Consider the following 15527-nt stretch of genomic DNA (forward strand, 5'->3'; position numbering starts at 1 on the left):
GTGATTAATGACTTTATAGTAAGAGAGAAACCAAGAATAGTTCTTAGCCCATGGCATCTAACCAATATGTGAAATTCTCCCAAGCCTCCCCAAAGGGGGTTGATAAAGCTCTATCATCCCAGCTGTGATGAAGGCTGCTACTAGAAAGGGGGGAGGGAGAAGGGGACATCAAAGGGAATCCAAACAGTAGATCCAGAGATTTCAGCAATCACAAATGCTATTTAAAGATCAAAAGTTTTTACATCACCCTAGGGATGTGCCCTAAGGAACACCAAACCTTTTTATATACGAAAATAGAGACTAAAGATAGCAAGCTCCCTGACTAGCTCAAATCCACATCTGTTATTTTATAAAGTAATGCTTATAATACTTAAGAACTAAAAACAATTTTAGTGGCTTGTGAGAACGGCCAAATGTTACTCACTTCAATTTGCTGAACCGTCAGATCCAAAAAGGTATTCTCATTCCTCACACCAATCAGACTTTTCGGACCTTTGCAGCCCATGCTGGTTCCCAAACCGCCATTGAGTTTTACCACCACCAGCTTGTTCAGCACAGAAGACACATTATCAGGTAAGCCCCTGGCCTTTATCTTTTCATAGGGTTGAATCTAAAATTTAAAAAAAAAATTACAGAAGTAATTCCTTCAGCTTTCTGAAAGGTTAAACCAGGGGTGGGCAAACTTTTTGACTCGAGGGCCACAATGGGTTCTTAAACTGGACCGGAGGGCCGGAACAAAAGCATGGATGGAGTGTTTGTGTGAACGAATATAAATTCAAAGTAAACATCATTACATAAAAGGGTATGGTCTTTTTTTTTTTTTTAGTTTTATTCATTTCAAACGGGCCGGATCCGGCCCGCAGGCCGTAGTTTGCCCACGGCTGGGTTAAACCAAACCAATCCCAGGGTTATTTCCAGGCTTCCTGCAAGAGTTTTGCTTTCTTGCCCTGGCTTATTTGGCTCAGTGGATGGAGCATCGGCCTGCGGGCCGAAGGGTCCCGGGTTCAATTCTGGTCAAGGGCACATGGCCTGGGTTGTGGGCTTAATCCCCAATAGGGGGTGTGCAATGATTCTCTCTTATCATTGATGTTTCTCTCTCTCTCTCCCTCTTCCTTCCTCTCTGAAATCAATAAAAATATGATTAAAAAAAAAAAGTGTTTTGCTTTCTTTGTGGAAAGTTTCAGCTGTATTTCCCATACAGGCCCTTCTGATTCAAAAGCAAGTACTGGCAACATCCCTGGCACACAGAAGTAGTTCAGTGGTTCATTTACAACGGAGTACCAGAAGGGGGAAAGTTACAGTCCACAAATATTTGGCTGGCTGGTGGGAACATGCAGTCCTCTCAGACTACCTTCAGAAACTCAGAATTCCCAATCTGCATCAACATAACAAATGGGAGACACAAAACTCATCAAGCCTATAAATATTTCTGGCATACAACAGATCTACTTCAATTCCAGAGAAGTTTATATATGATCACACATTGTTCCTTCTTCCAAAGGAGACAAAAACCAAAACCAAAATATTCCTTGCCATTCTCCTCCATTCAGTCCTAAGTTTGTCCTTCAGCAGATCAATGGATAAAACAAAATGTGATATATACATAAAATGGAATATTATTCAGCATTAAAAAGGAAGAAAATTCTGGCACATGGACAAACCTTATTAAGTGAAATAAGTGGTCATAAAAAGACAAATGCTTGTACAACTCTATTTATATGAGGCACCTATAGTCAGATTCATATAGACAAAAAGTAGAAGGGTGATTACCAAGGATTGCCAGTAGGGAGAAATGGGAAGTTTTTGTTTAACGGGTACAGAGTTTTAATTTTGCAAGATCAAAGAGTTCTAGAGATTGGTTGTGCAACAATGTGAATCTATTTCACACTTGCTTAAGAATGTATGCTTAAGAAACTTTAAAGGTGATTTTAAAAAGATTGTTCCTATACATAAAGATTAGAAAATAAAATTGATTAAAAATATGTCTTTTATAATACCATCAAAAATAGCAAATAGCAAATACTTAGGAATACATCTAACAAAAGATATGCAAGGGTTCTATATGGAACACTATAAAACACTTTTGAGAAAACTTAAAAGACAAAATCAGATGTATTTATCATGTTTATAAATTAGAAGACTTACCAATATAAAGATGTCAGTTTTCCTCAAACTGATCAATGCAATTCGAATCAGAATCTCAAGAATTTCTTTGTGTGAAAACTGACAAGCCAATTTAAAGTGTGTATGATTATGCAAAGGGCCAGGAATAGTCAACATACTCTCAAAGTTGGGAGAACCAGATTTACAACATTCTTTTTTTAAAATTATAAATATACTTAGCATAAAAGTTGCCATCTTAACCATTTTAAGTATATAGTTCAATAGTATTAAGTATGTTCACATTATTGTGCAATGTCCAGAACTCTTTTTTTCATCTAGCAAAATTGGAACGATATTCATTTAGAAACAAGGCACATTCCCTCCCTCCTCCACCCATCTCCTGGCAATCACACTTGTACTTTCTCCCTCTGTGAGTTTGACTACTCTACATACCTCATACAAGTGGAATCACACAGCATTTGTCTTTTTGTGACTTACTTATTTCACTTAGCCTAATGTCCTCAAGATTCATTTTGCATTCTTTTTTTTTAAGTGGCTTATATATTTGAGGATGTCCCCAAATAATGCAGTTTTTTCCAGAAGAAGGTCCATGTTTAATAACATTTACTTGTGTGTATAAAGGACTAGTATGAAGGCCTGGAATACAGATATAGGTTGACATTCTATGGCAAATTGAGCCTTAAAAAACTTTTATTCCATTTGCAGATATTAAATAGAATATAAGTTCTGAAGTCTTAGCTTAGTAATCAGAAAACCAATTCCCTTTATTTGAATTTAATAAACATAACACACCCTTAATTTACATTAAAAGAATTAAAAGATTAAAAGGGTTAAAAGAATACTACAAACATAAACACAGTTCTAGAAGTATAAATCTAAGAAAATGCTGCTCTTCAGATACATGTGAAAACAATGCAGAATGGCAGGATTTGGTTTCAGACACTGTTCAACACCTGGGTTCTGATTTACTAGTTTCTATGAGGGATGGGCAACTTGTTACTTCAAGATGAAAACTTTACAAAAATGTAAACAATGTAAAAAGAGATTCTTCATAATTAAGTATGTAGTCAAAAGATCAACAGAATGGCACTTTTTTCACTATTACTCTCTAGGCATAATGCTATCCAACAGAACTTTCTACAATTATGGAAACATCTTGTAATTTGTGGTGGCCACCTGTGGCTATTGAGCACTTGAAATGTCGCTACTGGAACTAAAGTTTTAAATTTATTTAAAATTAATGTAAATCAACATGTAGCTAGTGGCATCTGTGGTTCTAAATGGTTAACTAAAAAGAAAATGTATCAGAACTATGTTTCAATTTATTTTAAAATATTTTAAAATTTTATTTATTGATTTTTGAGAGAGAGAGAGAGAGAGAGAGAGAGAAATCAATTTGTTGTTCCACTTATTTATTCATTCATTGCTTGCTTCTTGTATGTGCCCTGACCTGGGATGAAACCCACAACCTTGGCACATTGGGTTGATACGCCAACCATACCTGGCCAGGGCTTGTTTCCGTTCATTTTAATAAAACTCTGCCAGAACCTTTTTTTGTTCAATATAATCTTTTTCACTTTAATAACACTAATATCCCATCACAAAACAGTCAACCAAACATATAAAAAGATGAGCATTTCTGATTCTTCCTTATTCTCATGAGTCAACATTCCAAATATACAACAGTGCATAGTAGTGCATCCTATCCTATATAATAAAAGACTAATATGCAAATCGACCGAACAGCAGAATGACCGGTCACTATGACGCGCACTGACCACCAGGGGGCAGACGCTCAACACAGGAGCTGCCCCCTGGTGGTCAGTGCGCTCCCACAGGGGAAGTGCAGCTCAGCCAGAAGCCAGGATCACGGCTGGCGAGCCCAGCAGCAGTGGCGGGAGCCTCTCCCACCTCCAAGGCAGCGCTAAGGAGCAGCAAGCTGGGACTGCGAGAGCCCTGGACTGCGAGAGGGATGCCTAACTGCTGGCTTAGGGGGGATTGGGCCTAAGCTGGCAGGCAGACATCCCCCAAGGGTCCCGGACTGCAAGAGGGTGCAGGCCGAGCTGAGAGACACCCTCCGCCCCTCCCCCCCCCCCCCCCCCCAGTGCACGAATCTCATTCACTGGGCCTCTAGTTGTAATATAATGCATAGTTTTTATTAAGGATGCACCGATGGTTAACTTCAGTCTCAGAATTTCACCAAATAATCTGTATTCAGCTTTAGCCTAAGCCTCAGGAAGACCAAATGCCAACTCCTACACTTAAACACCATTTCTGAGGAGAGAACTATGGAGGGAAAGGGAATAAGAGTCACAAGGTGTATGGTAACAAGGTACAATGAGGGAAGAGAGGTCCAGACTGGCAGGTTAGTGTTGCTGTTAGAAGCCTTCCCTGGAGGTCTTTCACATGTTTGGGGACTTATTAACACACACACACACACACCCCACACAAAGAAAGGCACCAATAGTTTGCTTACAGCAAGCCAGGACACTTTTTGTCTAAAGTTTATTATGGATTAAATTTAGTGGTAAGCACAACTTTCTATCACATAAATTACCCTATATGCCAACAGAAGTTCTTTCTGTTCGTCATGCTGTTCACATCCTCACCAGGAGCCTCACAAAGCAATCCCTCAGACCTCGGTTTAGTTCCATAAGCCACGGGTATCTGTGTTAGAAAGTTGCTTGGCAACAGCTGAAGTTAACACTAGACACACCTAGTGACAGAGACATTTTTTGACCTGCTCTTCACTTTCGCCTTCGTGGCTCCCTAAGGAGAATGACAAAGACATCTATTCAGACAAAGATGGATGGTGTTTGGAGACAACAGGGAGTACCATGCACGGCCTGATATGTGCTCAACGTTACCCTGAATCCGTTAGTGAATTACTAGTTCGATCTTTGTGTTTCAATCCTAATCACCCTATTTCTCTTTCTTCCAGACATGAATAGAATTCAGTGTTCAGAGAGTTCTAGTACAACTAAATATACAGTAGGGCACCTTTACAGGTGAGGTGGGGAGACCCCATGAGGCTCCCTGCAAAATGTGCAAGGCTAGGCCACTCTTATTCTCTTCTCACTGGGATAAAAGAATTGGTCAAATACCCAACTTCCTCTGGGGAATGAACAAAAGTAAGTAGTTGGCAACCTATTTAAGAACAAAATTTAAACAACGTTCTGCCCTCTAGGACGTCAATCAAGTTTTTCTGCAGAAGCTGATTTTTTAAAAGCTCTTTTAAGAACTGTCTGCCATGATCTGTTTCTTGCCAAGTCTGTTCACAACTTAGTTTCCAGTTAGAAGAAAAGCTGAATTCATCACACAGTCATGGACACACTGTTCCCATTAGCAATAGTATAACCCAGTTCTTGGTAGCATATTTGTGCTATTCCTGGAGGTGATGCCAAACAGCCCAAAAAGCTAACAGTACCTGCCCTGTTACAATTCACAAGGGTACGTTTATTGCAATCTGAAAGGTTGTGTGTGTGTTTTTTCAACAAAAATGCTTGCTGGAAAAAAATGATCTGTGTAAACAGAAAAACAGATTTAGAATGACACTCCATATGTACAGGAAGTGTCCCAAGAACATGGGCTTATTCACTCAACCCTTTCTGCAGTATCTTGAGTGCCAATTTCTGTGCTAGGCATATTGTTTCATTTCACATTCCTAAAGGTAACAACCACAATCTGGTTTGTTTGAAAGCTTCAGAGATTAATTTAATGACAGTAAAGTCATACCTAGACTAGGGATCTTTTTTTCCTCATTAAGGGAAAGCTGACAAATCATGTACATTGTCACATGGTCCACCAACAAGTTCATCAACATCCTTTCAACCACTAAGCTGAGCTAAACTCGTATTTCACAAAGCAAATAAAAACCATCATATACATAGGTCCTCAAGACCTTCCTGCATCTCCATATTTGCTTCTTCCCGTCCTCTGGTTACAAGAAGAGCTGTCTCCCACCCCAGGGCAATCTCTCCACTAGTGCCCACCTCAAGAACCTCATATCTTCAATCATCCAGTCTCATCTTCAGTCTTTCCCTCTCCATTCCTTTCCATCTGCATGAACATATTCAAATATTTGCCACAGGAAAATCAAGGAAAATGGCGACATATACTCACTCATTCCTTCCAACACCCACATCCTTTTTCCCCTCCATATTAGAGGCAAAACTTCTTGACAAAAATTACTACATTCACCTCTACTTCTTCACCTCCCTTTTACACTCCGTTCACTCAGTACAATCTAATTTTTCCATCATTCAATAAATTGCTCTTAACAAGGTTGTCAACATCCTTGGAACTGCTAAATCCTATCCATACATTAATATTTCTCTTACTTGCACTCTCAGCTGCATTTAACATAATTGAATACTCCCTAAATTTTAAAATGCTCTTTCCCCTTGACTTGTGAAACACCACACTCTATTTTCCTCCTCTTCTGCCTGATCCTTTTCAAGCCCATCCTAAGTAGACTTCCTTGTTCCTGGCAATCTGCTCCAATCCCATAGCTCCAATCACTCCTGTCTCTTGGGCACCAAGACACACTCAGCTGCTAAGCCAGGAGCCTACTCACACCTGATCAGTGATCAAGTCCTGCCAGTCTTGCCATCAGCACCCTGTTTAGCTCTTACCTGTGTTAATGCAGCAGTCTCTTTACCCTCTACCTTGCAGGTGGGCAATCTTTTTAAAAAGAGAACTTGAACTTGTTTCTCTGCTTATTACACCATTCACACACACACACACACACACACACACACACACACACACACACACACACAGACATCAACATGGCATAGCAGTTATTAGTTGCCTATACCAACATCATATTTCCCTTCCATTTTAGAATCCCAATTTTCAGCTGGGCACATCACCATTCCAAATAAAAGACTACATTACCCAGCCTCCCTGTAGCTATTTGTGCCAAAGTTCTGATCAGTAAGATTAACTGGAAGGGAGTTGAAAGAATTCCAAGAAGTTTCTGTGAAACTGTAGGGGACGTACCCTTCTTCCCTCTTCCTGCTGTTTGGAATGGAGACATGATGACTAAAGTTCACTTAGGTGGCCATCTGGGAGATCATGAGGAGATACACTAAGGAAAAAAGAGTGGCAAGATAGAGAAGCCCAGGCTCCTGATGACCACCAAGCTGTCATACTAGCTCTGGGTTGTCTCTGTCTGAATTTATTTTGTTATTTTGAGTTTCACTATTAAATATAATGGAATCTAATCCTAAATGGAAGACACAGCTTTCAAGGTCCTTAATGATTTAGCCCTTTTGCCTTTCACTCCTTTCCTATCCCCAACACACTGTGCTCCAGAAACACAGGTAAGCTCTCTAAGATGCCACATCTCATTTGTAGTCCTCTGCACTTTTCCCCCTCATGCAACCTCACTTCACCAATGACCATTTCTTCATCCTCCACATCTCAGGTCAGACCAGGGACTCTCAGGCTTTATGAGCTATCAGGCACTTGTAAAAATCAGAAGCTAATAGACGCTCTTTCAGAAAACTGACCCCCCAAAAAACATTCTGCATACAATTTACTTCACTGCAATAGAAATTTCATTCACAGAACATAAAAATAATCTTTATAAGAGATGACATTTTCCAGTGAAAGTTAATATGCAAATAAAGCAAAAAGTAAACTTTAACTCTCTTCAAACTGAATTTCTCTATGGCAAATATTTGGTTTGAGTAAGTTGACACAGTGATTTAATTTGAGATGATTACATGCATACCATTCCATTTTGACTTTTCTTTTTAATGATCACAAGTACTGAAAACATCAACTCTCTCCAAGGCAAGCTGTCAGTGAATGCAGGCTTGTGCTAGGAACACCAGAACTCTCCAAGACTGTGAGAGCACAAAGGCTCACATTGCCTGTGTCTTCAAAATCAGTGCATCCTTGGTGAAGTCTGCAGGACTGCACCATCTTCAATGCAAGGCTCACAGATGGGGAGGGATGCACTACACTGGTAGGCGGGTCTCTCTCACTCTCCTCTGCAGCAGGAGGACCCGAAGTGCTGGCTGGCACCACAGATATTACCTGTGCACTGAGCACCAAGACTTCTCTCCAGCACAAGTGTTGCCTGGCTTATAAACTTTATCAGTTTAAAAACATTTTCAGAAGAGGTTCATTAGTAATTCTTTGAGGAGATCAGCAGACACATAAACCAGCAGGATGCAAACCAGTAGTTGGCTGTCCTGAGAAATGTTTGAAATTGCAAAGACATGCCAAGGGGATTGATGTAGCTCCTGTTTCCTCCATGACCTGATTCAGATCACTGTAATAAACTATATCAATTACAGTGTGAATGGTATCCTTTGATGGAAAAGACTGCCCCAAAAATGAATGAGGCAGCACAGTACAGTAGCTGAGCACAGGCTTTAATGCTAGGCTGCCTGGGTTTGAATCTTCGGCTCTACTGCTCATTACGGCAAATTATTAACTGCTCCAAGCCTTTTTCATTTACTTCATGAATTTCTTATGAGGATAAATGAGATAATGCATATAGGGTGCTAAACAATGTGTGTGGCCCACAGTAAGACTTCAAATGTTTGCTGGTGTTACCACTACATCACTGATTCAGACACACACTCTTACCTACCCTTGCCCACCACATTTTAGCATTTCTGAAACCAGGATGCATCACACAACCAATGGGATCCTAAAATTAATTGGTTGCACTTTTTTTTCTTCCTTAGTGGTACATAAAAGGTGCAACTTATAATCAACGGCATAAATTTGATAAAATATGGTACTGAATTTTTCTTTCTGCTCCAAGTCACAAAGCAGCTTAATGATCTATCAGGTATTGGTTTCACCCAGTCTCTCTCTAGTCATATGTAGCTTGAGAATAATTTAAACAGATATCAACACATTATAGTCTGTGAAACAATCAGGCCTGCCACCTGTTTTCATAGTGTCATTGGAACACACACTCTCATTAGTGTACATGTTGTCTATGGCTGCCTTCTGCATAGCCTCAAAGCCTAAAATATTTACTAACTGGACCTTTACAGAAAAGGTCTGTAAATCCTAGTTTAAGACAGTATTCTGAGATGAGAAAAATGCAAGTTTTAATAATATTTCTGCCTTTTCAAACTATGCTTCTAAAATGGCTCTATATACTGCCTGAGGACCTCACAGAATGGTCTCAGAGAACAGGATCTCCCTTAGACTATGCTGGCTTCATGCTTCCACTGGCAAGAACACTGCCAAATAACAATCTCCCGGGCTTTTGTACCTTCTTATATTTGTCCAGGAAAGTAAAACTACAGCAGTGTAATTGGTAGCAGAACTCAGAGAATTTTCAGAACAACAGAAAGAAAACCAAGATTAAGAGGGAAAGTCTTTTATCCACTTTTATGAGGTATCTAGAGTAGTCAAATTCATTGAGACAAGAAAGCAGAATGTTGGCTGCTAGGATGGGGGTAGGAGGAAATGGGAATTGTTTAAAGGGTATAGAGTTTGGATTTTGCAAGATTTTTTGAAAAAGTTCTGGAAATTGGTTGCACAGTGTGAATATATTTAACATCGTTGTTTTGAGTTCAAAAGGAAAATTCTATCAGCATTTTCATTAATTATTTTGTGCTTCTATGGACACAGCAGGAAGTTTAAAAATGGGATATAGGTAACAAAATCATCTTGGACAGCTATACAGTGTTTCTGGTTTAAAATGGTATATCTGCAACGTTTCTATAAAGAAAACTATTCTAAAATTAAGTTTATTTTAAAACTCATGTAATAAATTGCTTCTCACTTATTCCATTATTACAGCATTTTATTTCTTACTCTTGAAGCTCCATTCTTACTGCCCTGCCATTAAAAATTGTAGCAACTTCCCAAATGCTGAGATATAAAATTATGATACTCCAATTACAATGGTGTACTTTAAACCTGGTAAACTAGAGAAGAGATGACAATAAAAGAATTGGCAGAAAACCCAAATGACAAAAACAAGAAACTAAAAGCAGGGTGGTTACAGATGGTAAATGATCCTACAGAGTAAAAGATAACTATGAAGAGAAGGTGCTAACTGCTCCTTAAACCTTACTGTGCTCTAAAATTCTTTATAGAAATTCTAGAAGTACAAAGACTTTGGGATATTTTTTAACTGCAAAAGGCAAAACAGGTTACAAATAGATGGCAACATCAAAAAATTCAAACACTACAAAAGGTAAATATTCATCACCATTTTATATAAGTCAGCAGTTTTAACTAATAAAATTAGTCAACCATGTGAGGCATTTGGACCATATCCTTATCAGCCAAGGTAGTAGTCTTCAAAGAACATTCCCGTTCAGCATGGATTAGAAAGGACAAAGGTAAATGACCCAGGGAATTGGAAAAGAGTTCAAATAGAAGAGATGGGAGGGTCCAAAACCCAACCTACTTATGTGACTAGGACTAGCTCTTTACTGAAATCACATCTTGAGTTTCTCCTACAAGCCAACCCTCCTTTCATCTAATTGTGAACAAAAGAGGCTGCAAAATAACTGATACTCCCAAATTCCTTAAAAATAAAACTGAAGCTTCTAACATCATCCTGTTTATGCTGTAAACTAGCTTTAAACTCTGTGGTACTAAATAGCCAATGACTAAAGTACATTGTTAGCTTAATTATGTCATTCACATTATTGGGGCAGCTTTGGAAAAAATGGAAGTGGGGGAGGGAGGAAAAGACCAGAGGCTATAAAAAAAAGGTCTATGGAAGGTTAAGGGGCAGGTGTGTGTGTGTGTGTGTGTGTGTGTGTGTGTGTGTGTGTGTGTGGAGGGGGGGGTGGGGACAGGAGATAAAAGTTAAGAGGAAGGCCAGGTGACATAAAACTAAGGGTGGAGGCTGAGCTTTTTCCTTTTGAGATGTCTGAATGAAGGAAAAGCAGTATTTCAGAAAGATATATATTTGCTTAGCTTGTGTGTTTAAGGGAAGACGGAAATGGGAACCAGAGCCTTGTAAGGATTTAAGAAGCATAATTTAAAGCTGCACAGGGAAGAATTGGGATGAAAGAAAAGGTCTACATCTTGATTGTGATGGTAGTTAAATGACTGTATGCATTTGCTAGAACTCATAAAACTATACACTGAAAAAGATAAATTTTATTATCCTTATTAAATTATATCTCAATAAACCTGACATTTTAAAAAGCTATTAACAGCTAAAATGCTGATTAACCTATAAGGTTTGTTTATCACAATGTAAAACAACAAACACAAAAAACAAGAATAAGTATTTTTAAACTATTTGGGTTGATGTTTTACAATACTGAAAATCTAACCAAACTGTTTGTGGTATATAATGAAGCATGCTTTTTATTAAATTCTATTCCAGTCTTCCACCATTAGTGTCTCTCTTAAATGGAAAGTGTAATTTCTGACATCTCTCCAGTGTAGCCTCGGTGAACAGGAGGTGCAATGGCAGGCAAGTGACTCAGCATCTGGCGCTACACTTGGAGAAGCAGGCACATCCACCATATGCTCCACAACTAGAAAACAAGCTACATGCTGTAAGCCTATTATTTCTAGACTCCTACTATTCTCGAAGCTTTTTTTTTCTCTTTATTTTCCTCCCATCCTCAGAAAAGTCTTGCCTTAAGGTTAACCCCAGGAGTCTACCTTAATACCAGAAAGTCTTACTTCTACCCCTATGCCAGTTAGATGCTTCCACAGCACCCCATGGACTGCTTATCATGCTGTTCTATGGATAGCTGTTTCTGAATCCATTTTCTCTACAAACTGGAAGCCAAAATGCTGAAGAGGGACCAAGATTGATTTTTGTAGCCCCAGCACCAAGCTAGTGCCTTGTAGACGCAAGGCATCCTATAACTGTTTCTTCAATGAGACTCTAAGACAGTAGTTAACCTTTAAAGGTTATGAGCCCCTTTGAGAATCTGATGAAAGTCAGGGAATCTGCTCTGAAAAATATGTACATTTATACAAAGTTTTACTTATAATTTCAAGAAATCTATGAAGGACCTAAAATCCCTGCAGAGATTTCCCCAGCTAAGATGCCTGGTGTTAACATTCCAGTTTCATTCTATACAAGGGGAGAAACAGAGAGTCAGCTGTCCACATGTGATCTAAAATAAGGAAAAGGATTTAGTAAAACATCCCCAAGGAATTACAGGGCAGAAAGGATTAGAATTAGAGGTAGACATGGGCCATCCATCTTATATAAAATTTTCTCAGTGTCAACATTACAAGTTCACGGCTATCCTATATTAAATAAAGATAAGGGAAATTCCGTAACAGTTATACCACAAATGAAGATGTGGGACAGGAGAACCTCACAAACATGTTTTTCTCATCCAATTATAAGACACAAGATACCTACATCAAAGATACACATGGAGAGTATAATACTAAAATAACCTGTATTACAACACATGAGCCATGGTCCAAAAAGACTCTGTAGGATGGGGGTTGTGGAGGAGGGAATGGTAGTATGTTCAAAGAGTGGTACTACCACAAATACCCATACTAAAATTTTCCCAAGAGTTCAACTCTATGGCACTGGACTGTCCCCTACAGTGGACACAAGGGCAGTGGTTAGAGACCTTGGTCCAACATTACCTAGGTCTCTCGAAGTCAGTCATGAAACTGACATTAAAGAAGCCATATATTTACTATTTATAAAGTGAAATAATAAACAACTAACCAGAATGGAATTAAGAATCACAGACTTGTGGTCAGTCTCCTTTGGCATGTCCTCTTCCTAAAATAAAGGTCCTATGTATATATAAAGGCACGTGTGAAGAAAGGTAGTCCTGGGGAAAACTAAAGACTGTTCAATTCACTGTGGAATCAAAAGGTAGGAAATTAGATTTGGCAATATTTGCTAAATTAATATTAGTTTATTTGCTTAGATTAGTAAATCTATATATTATAATTTTAAAACTTTATGTCAAGGATAAGACTCTTGTATCCAGCAATGTTCTTAGGGCAATTTCCTTAAATGCCACTATTTCCTTTTTGTAGAAAATGTTTACATTTGGGACCTCACTTTATCTTCAAACACAAAAAAAACAAGTCTCTAATGGCTTTAGCATTAGCTGACTGCAGCTGGAAGTCTTCACCATGCTCTGAGCAAACCATCCTGTGTCACATCATGTCAGATCCTTGCCCAAATTGCCTCCAGTGAGTCTTTCAAAAAGATGTGCAAACATTAGCTGAACAATATACTATGATTCATCTTCAAAAAAAAGAAAAACTGGACAGCGCACCGGCTCGGCCTCGCAGGGGAGGGTCCTTACAACACCAGCACAGCTCGGCGACCCCGGCTTGCTTCGGCCACCATGCCGCGCTCTTTCCTGTCAGGAAGTCTGCCTGCTCCTGCTGGAGGCCCAACTACAGCGAGCTGCAGACTCTTCTCCAGAGTTCATCTTCCAGCAGCCCTACACCAGGCCCACCTGCTGGTAGCCATCCCACCTCTTGAGGTCCTCAACCACACGGCCTCACTGCCCACGCTCATCTGGGACTCTCTCCTGGCACCACAAGCCCAGCCAATTGGCTGGGCCTCCCTTCTACCCCGGGAGATCACCAAGGTTGTTGAGCTGACCTCCCTGTTAGACGAGGACAGTAGGAAAGGCTCCCAGCCGCCCAGCTCACCCTCACCAGCCCCTTCCTCCTTCTCTTGCACCTCAGCCTCTTCCCTGGAGGCCGATGGTTATGCTGCCTTCCCGGGCTTGGGCCCATTGCCCAAGCAGCTGTCTGGGCTCTCAGGGGCCAAGGACCCCTAGTCTTGCAAGGCCTTCAACTGCAAATACTTCAACAAGGAATACATCAGCCTGGGTGCCCTCAAGATGCACATCCGAAGCCACACCCTGCCCTGCGTCTGTGGCACCTGCGGGAAGGCCTCTCCAGGCCCTGGCTGTTATAGGGCCATGTCCGGACCCACACTGGGGAGAAGCCCTTCTTCTGCTCCCACTGCAACCGTGCTTTTGCTGACCGCTCCAACCTGCGGGCCCACCTCCAGACCCACTCAGATGTCAAGAAGTACCAGTACAAGACGTGCTCCCGCACCTTCTCCCGCATGTTCCTGCTCCACAAACACCAAGAGTCAGGCTGCTCAGGGGGCCCCCGCTGACCCCTTCGGCTGCTTCTGCCTCTCCAGACCCTCCCCCTGCAGCGGCCTCCCCCAACTCTGGAAGGAAGGACTCCTGCATCCTTCATACCGCTGTGGAAATCCCTTCTGAGCTCCCCTTTTGGCTGTTGTAGCTTCACAGGGCACTGAGGACCATTTTCCAGTGTGTCTGCTTGGGGGGCCTCGGTTGGCTCTGTGGATGGCTGATGGGAGGGTGACCCCTTCTGGCAGCCACTGCTCCCCAGCGAGCGTTCTGGAGTTGGCCTTGATGTGTAGGCTTGTGTATCCAAAACTGTTTGGATACAGCTGCTTTGAGCTACAGGACAAAAGCCAACAGACTGATAGAGGCTCCCACCCCACTCCTGCCCACCCTAGAATTCCTCAGGCCACCTCTCCAGGAGGTGTAACTGCAGCGATCCACCCCCGGGCTGTCCACGGGGCCTGCGGGGGCGGTCTCTGACACAAGGACATGTCTAGACCCCAGGATGCCCCAGGCCCGGGCAGCTATTTCAGCCTCCTGTTTGTCATGGTGGCACCTGTTTCACTGGCAATTTAGCAGCGTCTCAAAAAGGAATGTGAGTAATTGCCGTCACTTGTCAGGGGCCCAAATAGGGTGCTTCCGCCCAACCAATGTGTCTCCCAGAACTATTTTCAGGGACCCAACAGGTGGGCCCAGGAGGAAGATGTTTACATTTTTTTAAAACGTACACTGGTATTTATATTGCAAGCAACATTTTGTACTAAGGAAGCATTTTGTATAGTTATATGTACAGTTTATTGATATTTAATAAAGTGGTTAATTTATATGTAAAAAAAAGAAAACCTGTGTATTTTTACTCTGCACATGTACACTGTAACTTTCTCAGAATGCTTTGTCATTTAAACATACATATTTCAATGTTTTTGTACTGATAGACTACGAATACAAAAAAGCTCTCAGTTATTTTATGAATAAAAACAAAAAAAATCTGTTGAAGCTAAACACCATATTGGTATGATATTCTGTATGCCAATTCTCTGCCTCACTTAAAAAAAAAGAGTTGATCAATATAACTCCTTCACCCCTTTAAAGTAAACAAGAACAATGACAATCATAAGTCAACTAGGAACAACTTGTGCTCCTAATTAAATGAAAAGGCCTTCTTTAGAGAACATTTTTCACATAAATGAGAATGTACTTTATTATCACCAGAGGTCATTGCCAGCCAGGTGATAACAGGTTTTAAGTTAGGGCTTAAAAGAACCTGTTAGCCTCAGTACTTTCTTGAGCAGCCTCTACAACCCCTCACCTCTTTTATCTATTTCCCATCCTTCCCAA

The 15527-nt window shown here is 40.6% G+C and overlaps 1 protein-coding gene and 1 pseudogene across 4 annotated transcripts in view; one reads left to right on the forward strand and one right to left on the reverse strand.

The window, feature by feature from the left end:
- Positions 1–15527, reverse strand: part of UGP2 (UDP-glucose pyrophosphorylase 2) — a 49000-nt gene that overhangs the window by 13399 nt on the left and 20074 nt on the right. For 3 of the 4 annotated variants that reach the window (XM_036334382.1, XM_036334381.1, XM_036334383.1), the window contains exon 4: positions 425–610. In XM_036334382.1, coding sequence (XP_036190275.1) covers positions 425–610 — 186 coding nt within the window. Of the gene's footprint in view, positions 1–424; positions 611–12784; positions 12848–15527 lie in introns of those variants that run through there. The other variant, XM_036334384.1, reaches the window with a different exon arrangement.
- LOC118668946 lies at positions 10929–15107 on the forward strand (annotated as a pseudogene).

This window comes from Myotis myotis, unplaced genomic scaffold (assembly GCF_014108235.1).
Source record: "Myotis myotis isolate mMyoMyo1 unplaced genomic scaffold, mMyoMyo1.p scaffold_m19_p_14, whole genome shotgun sequence".
In the NCBI taxonomy this organism is placed as follows: Eukaryota; Metazoa; Chordata; class Mammalia; order Chiroptera; family Vespertilionidae; genus Myotis; species Myotis myotis.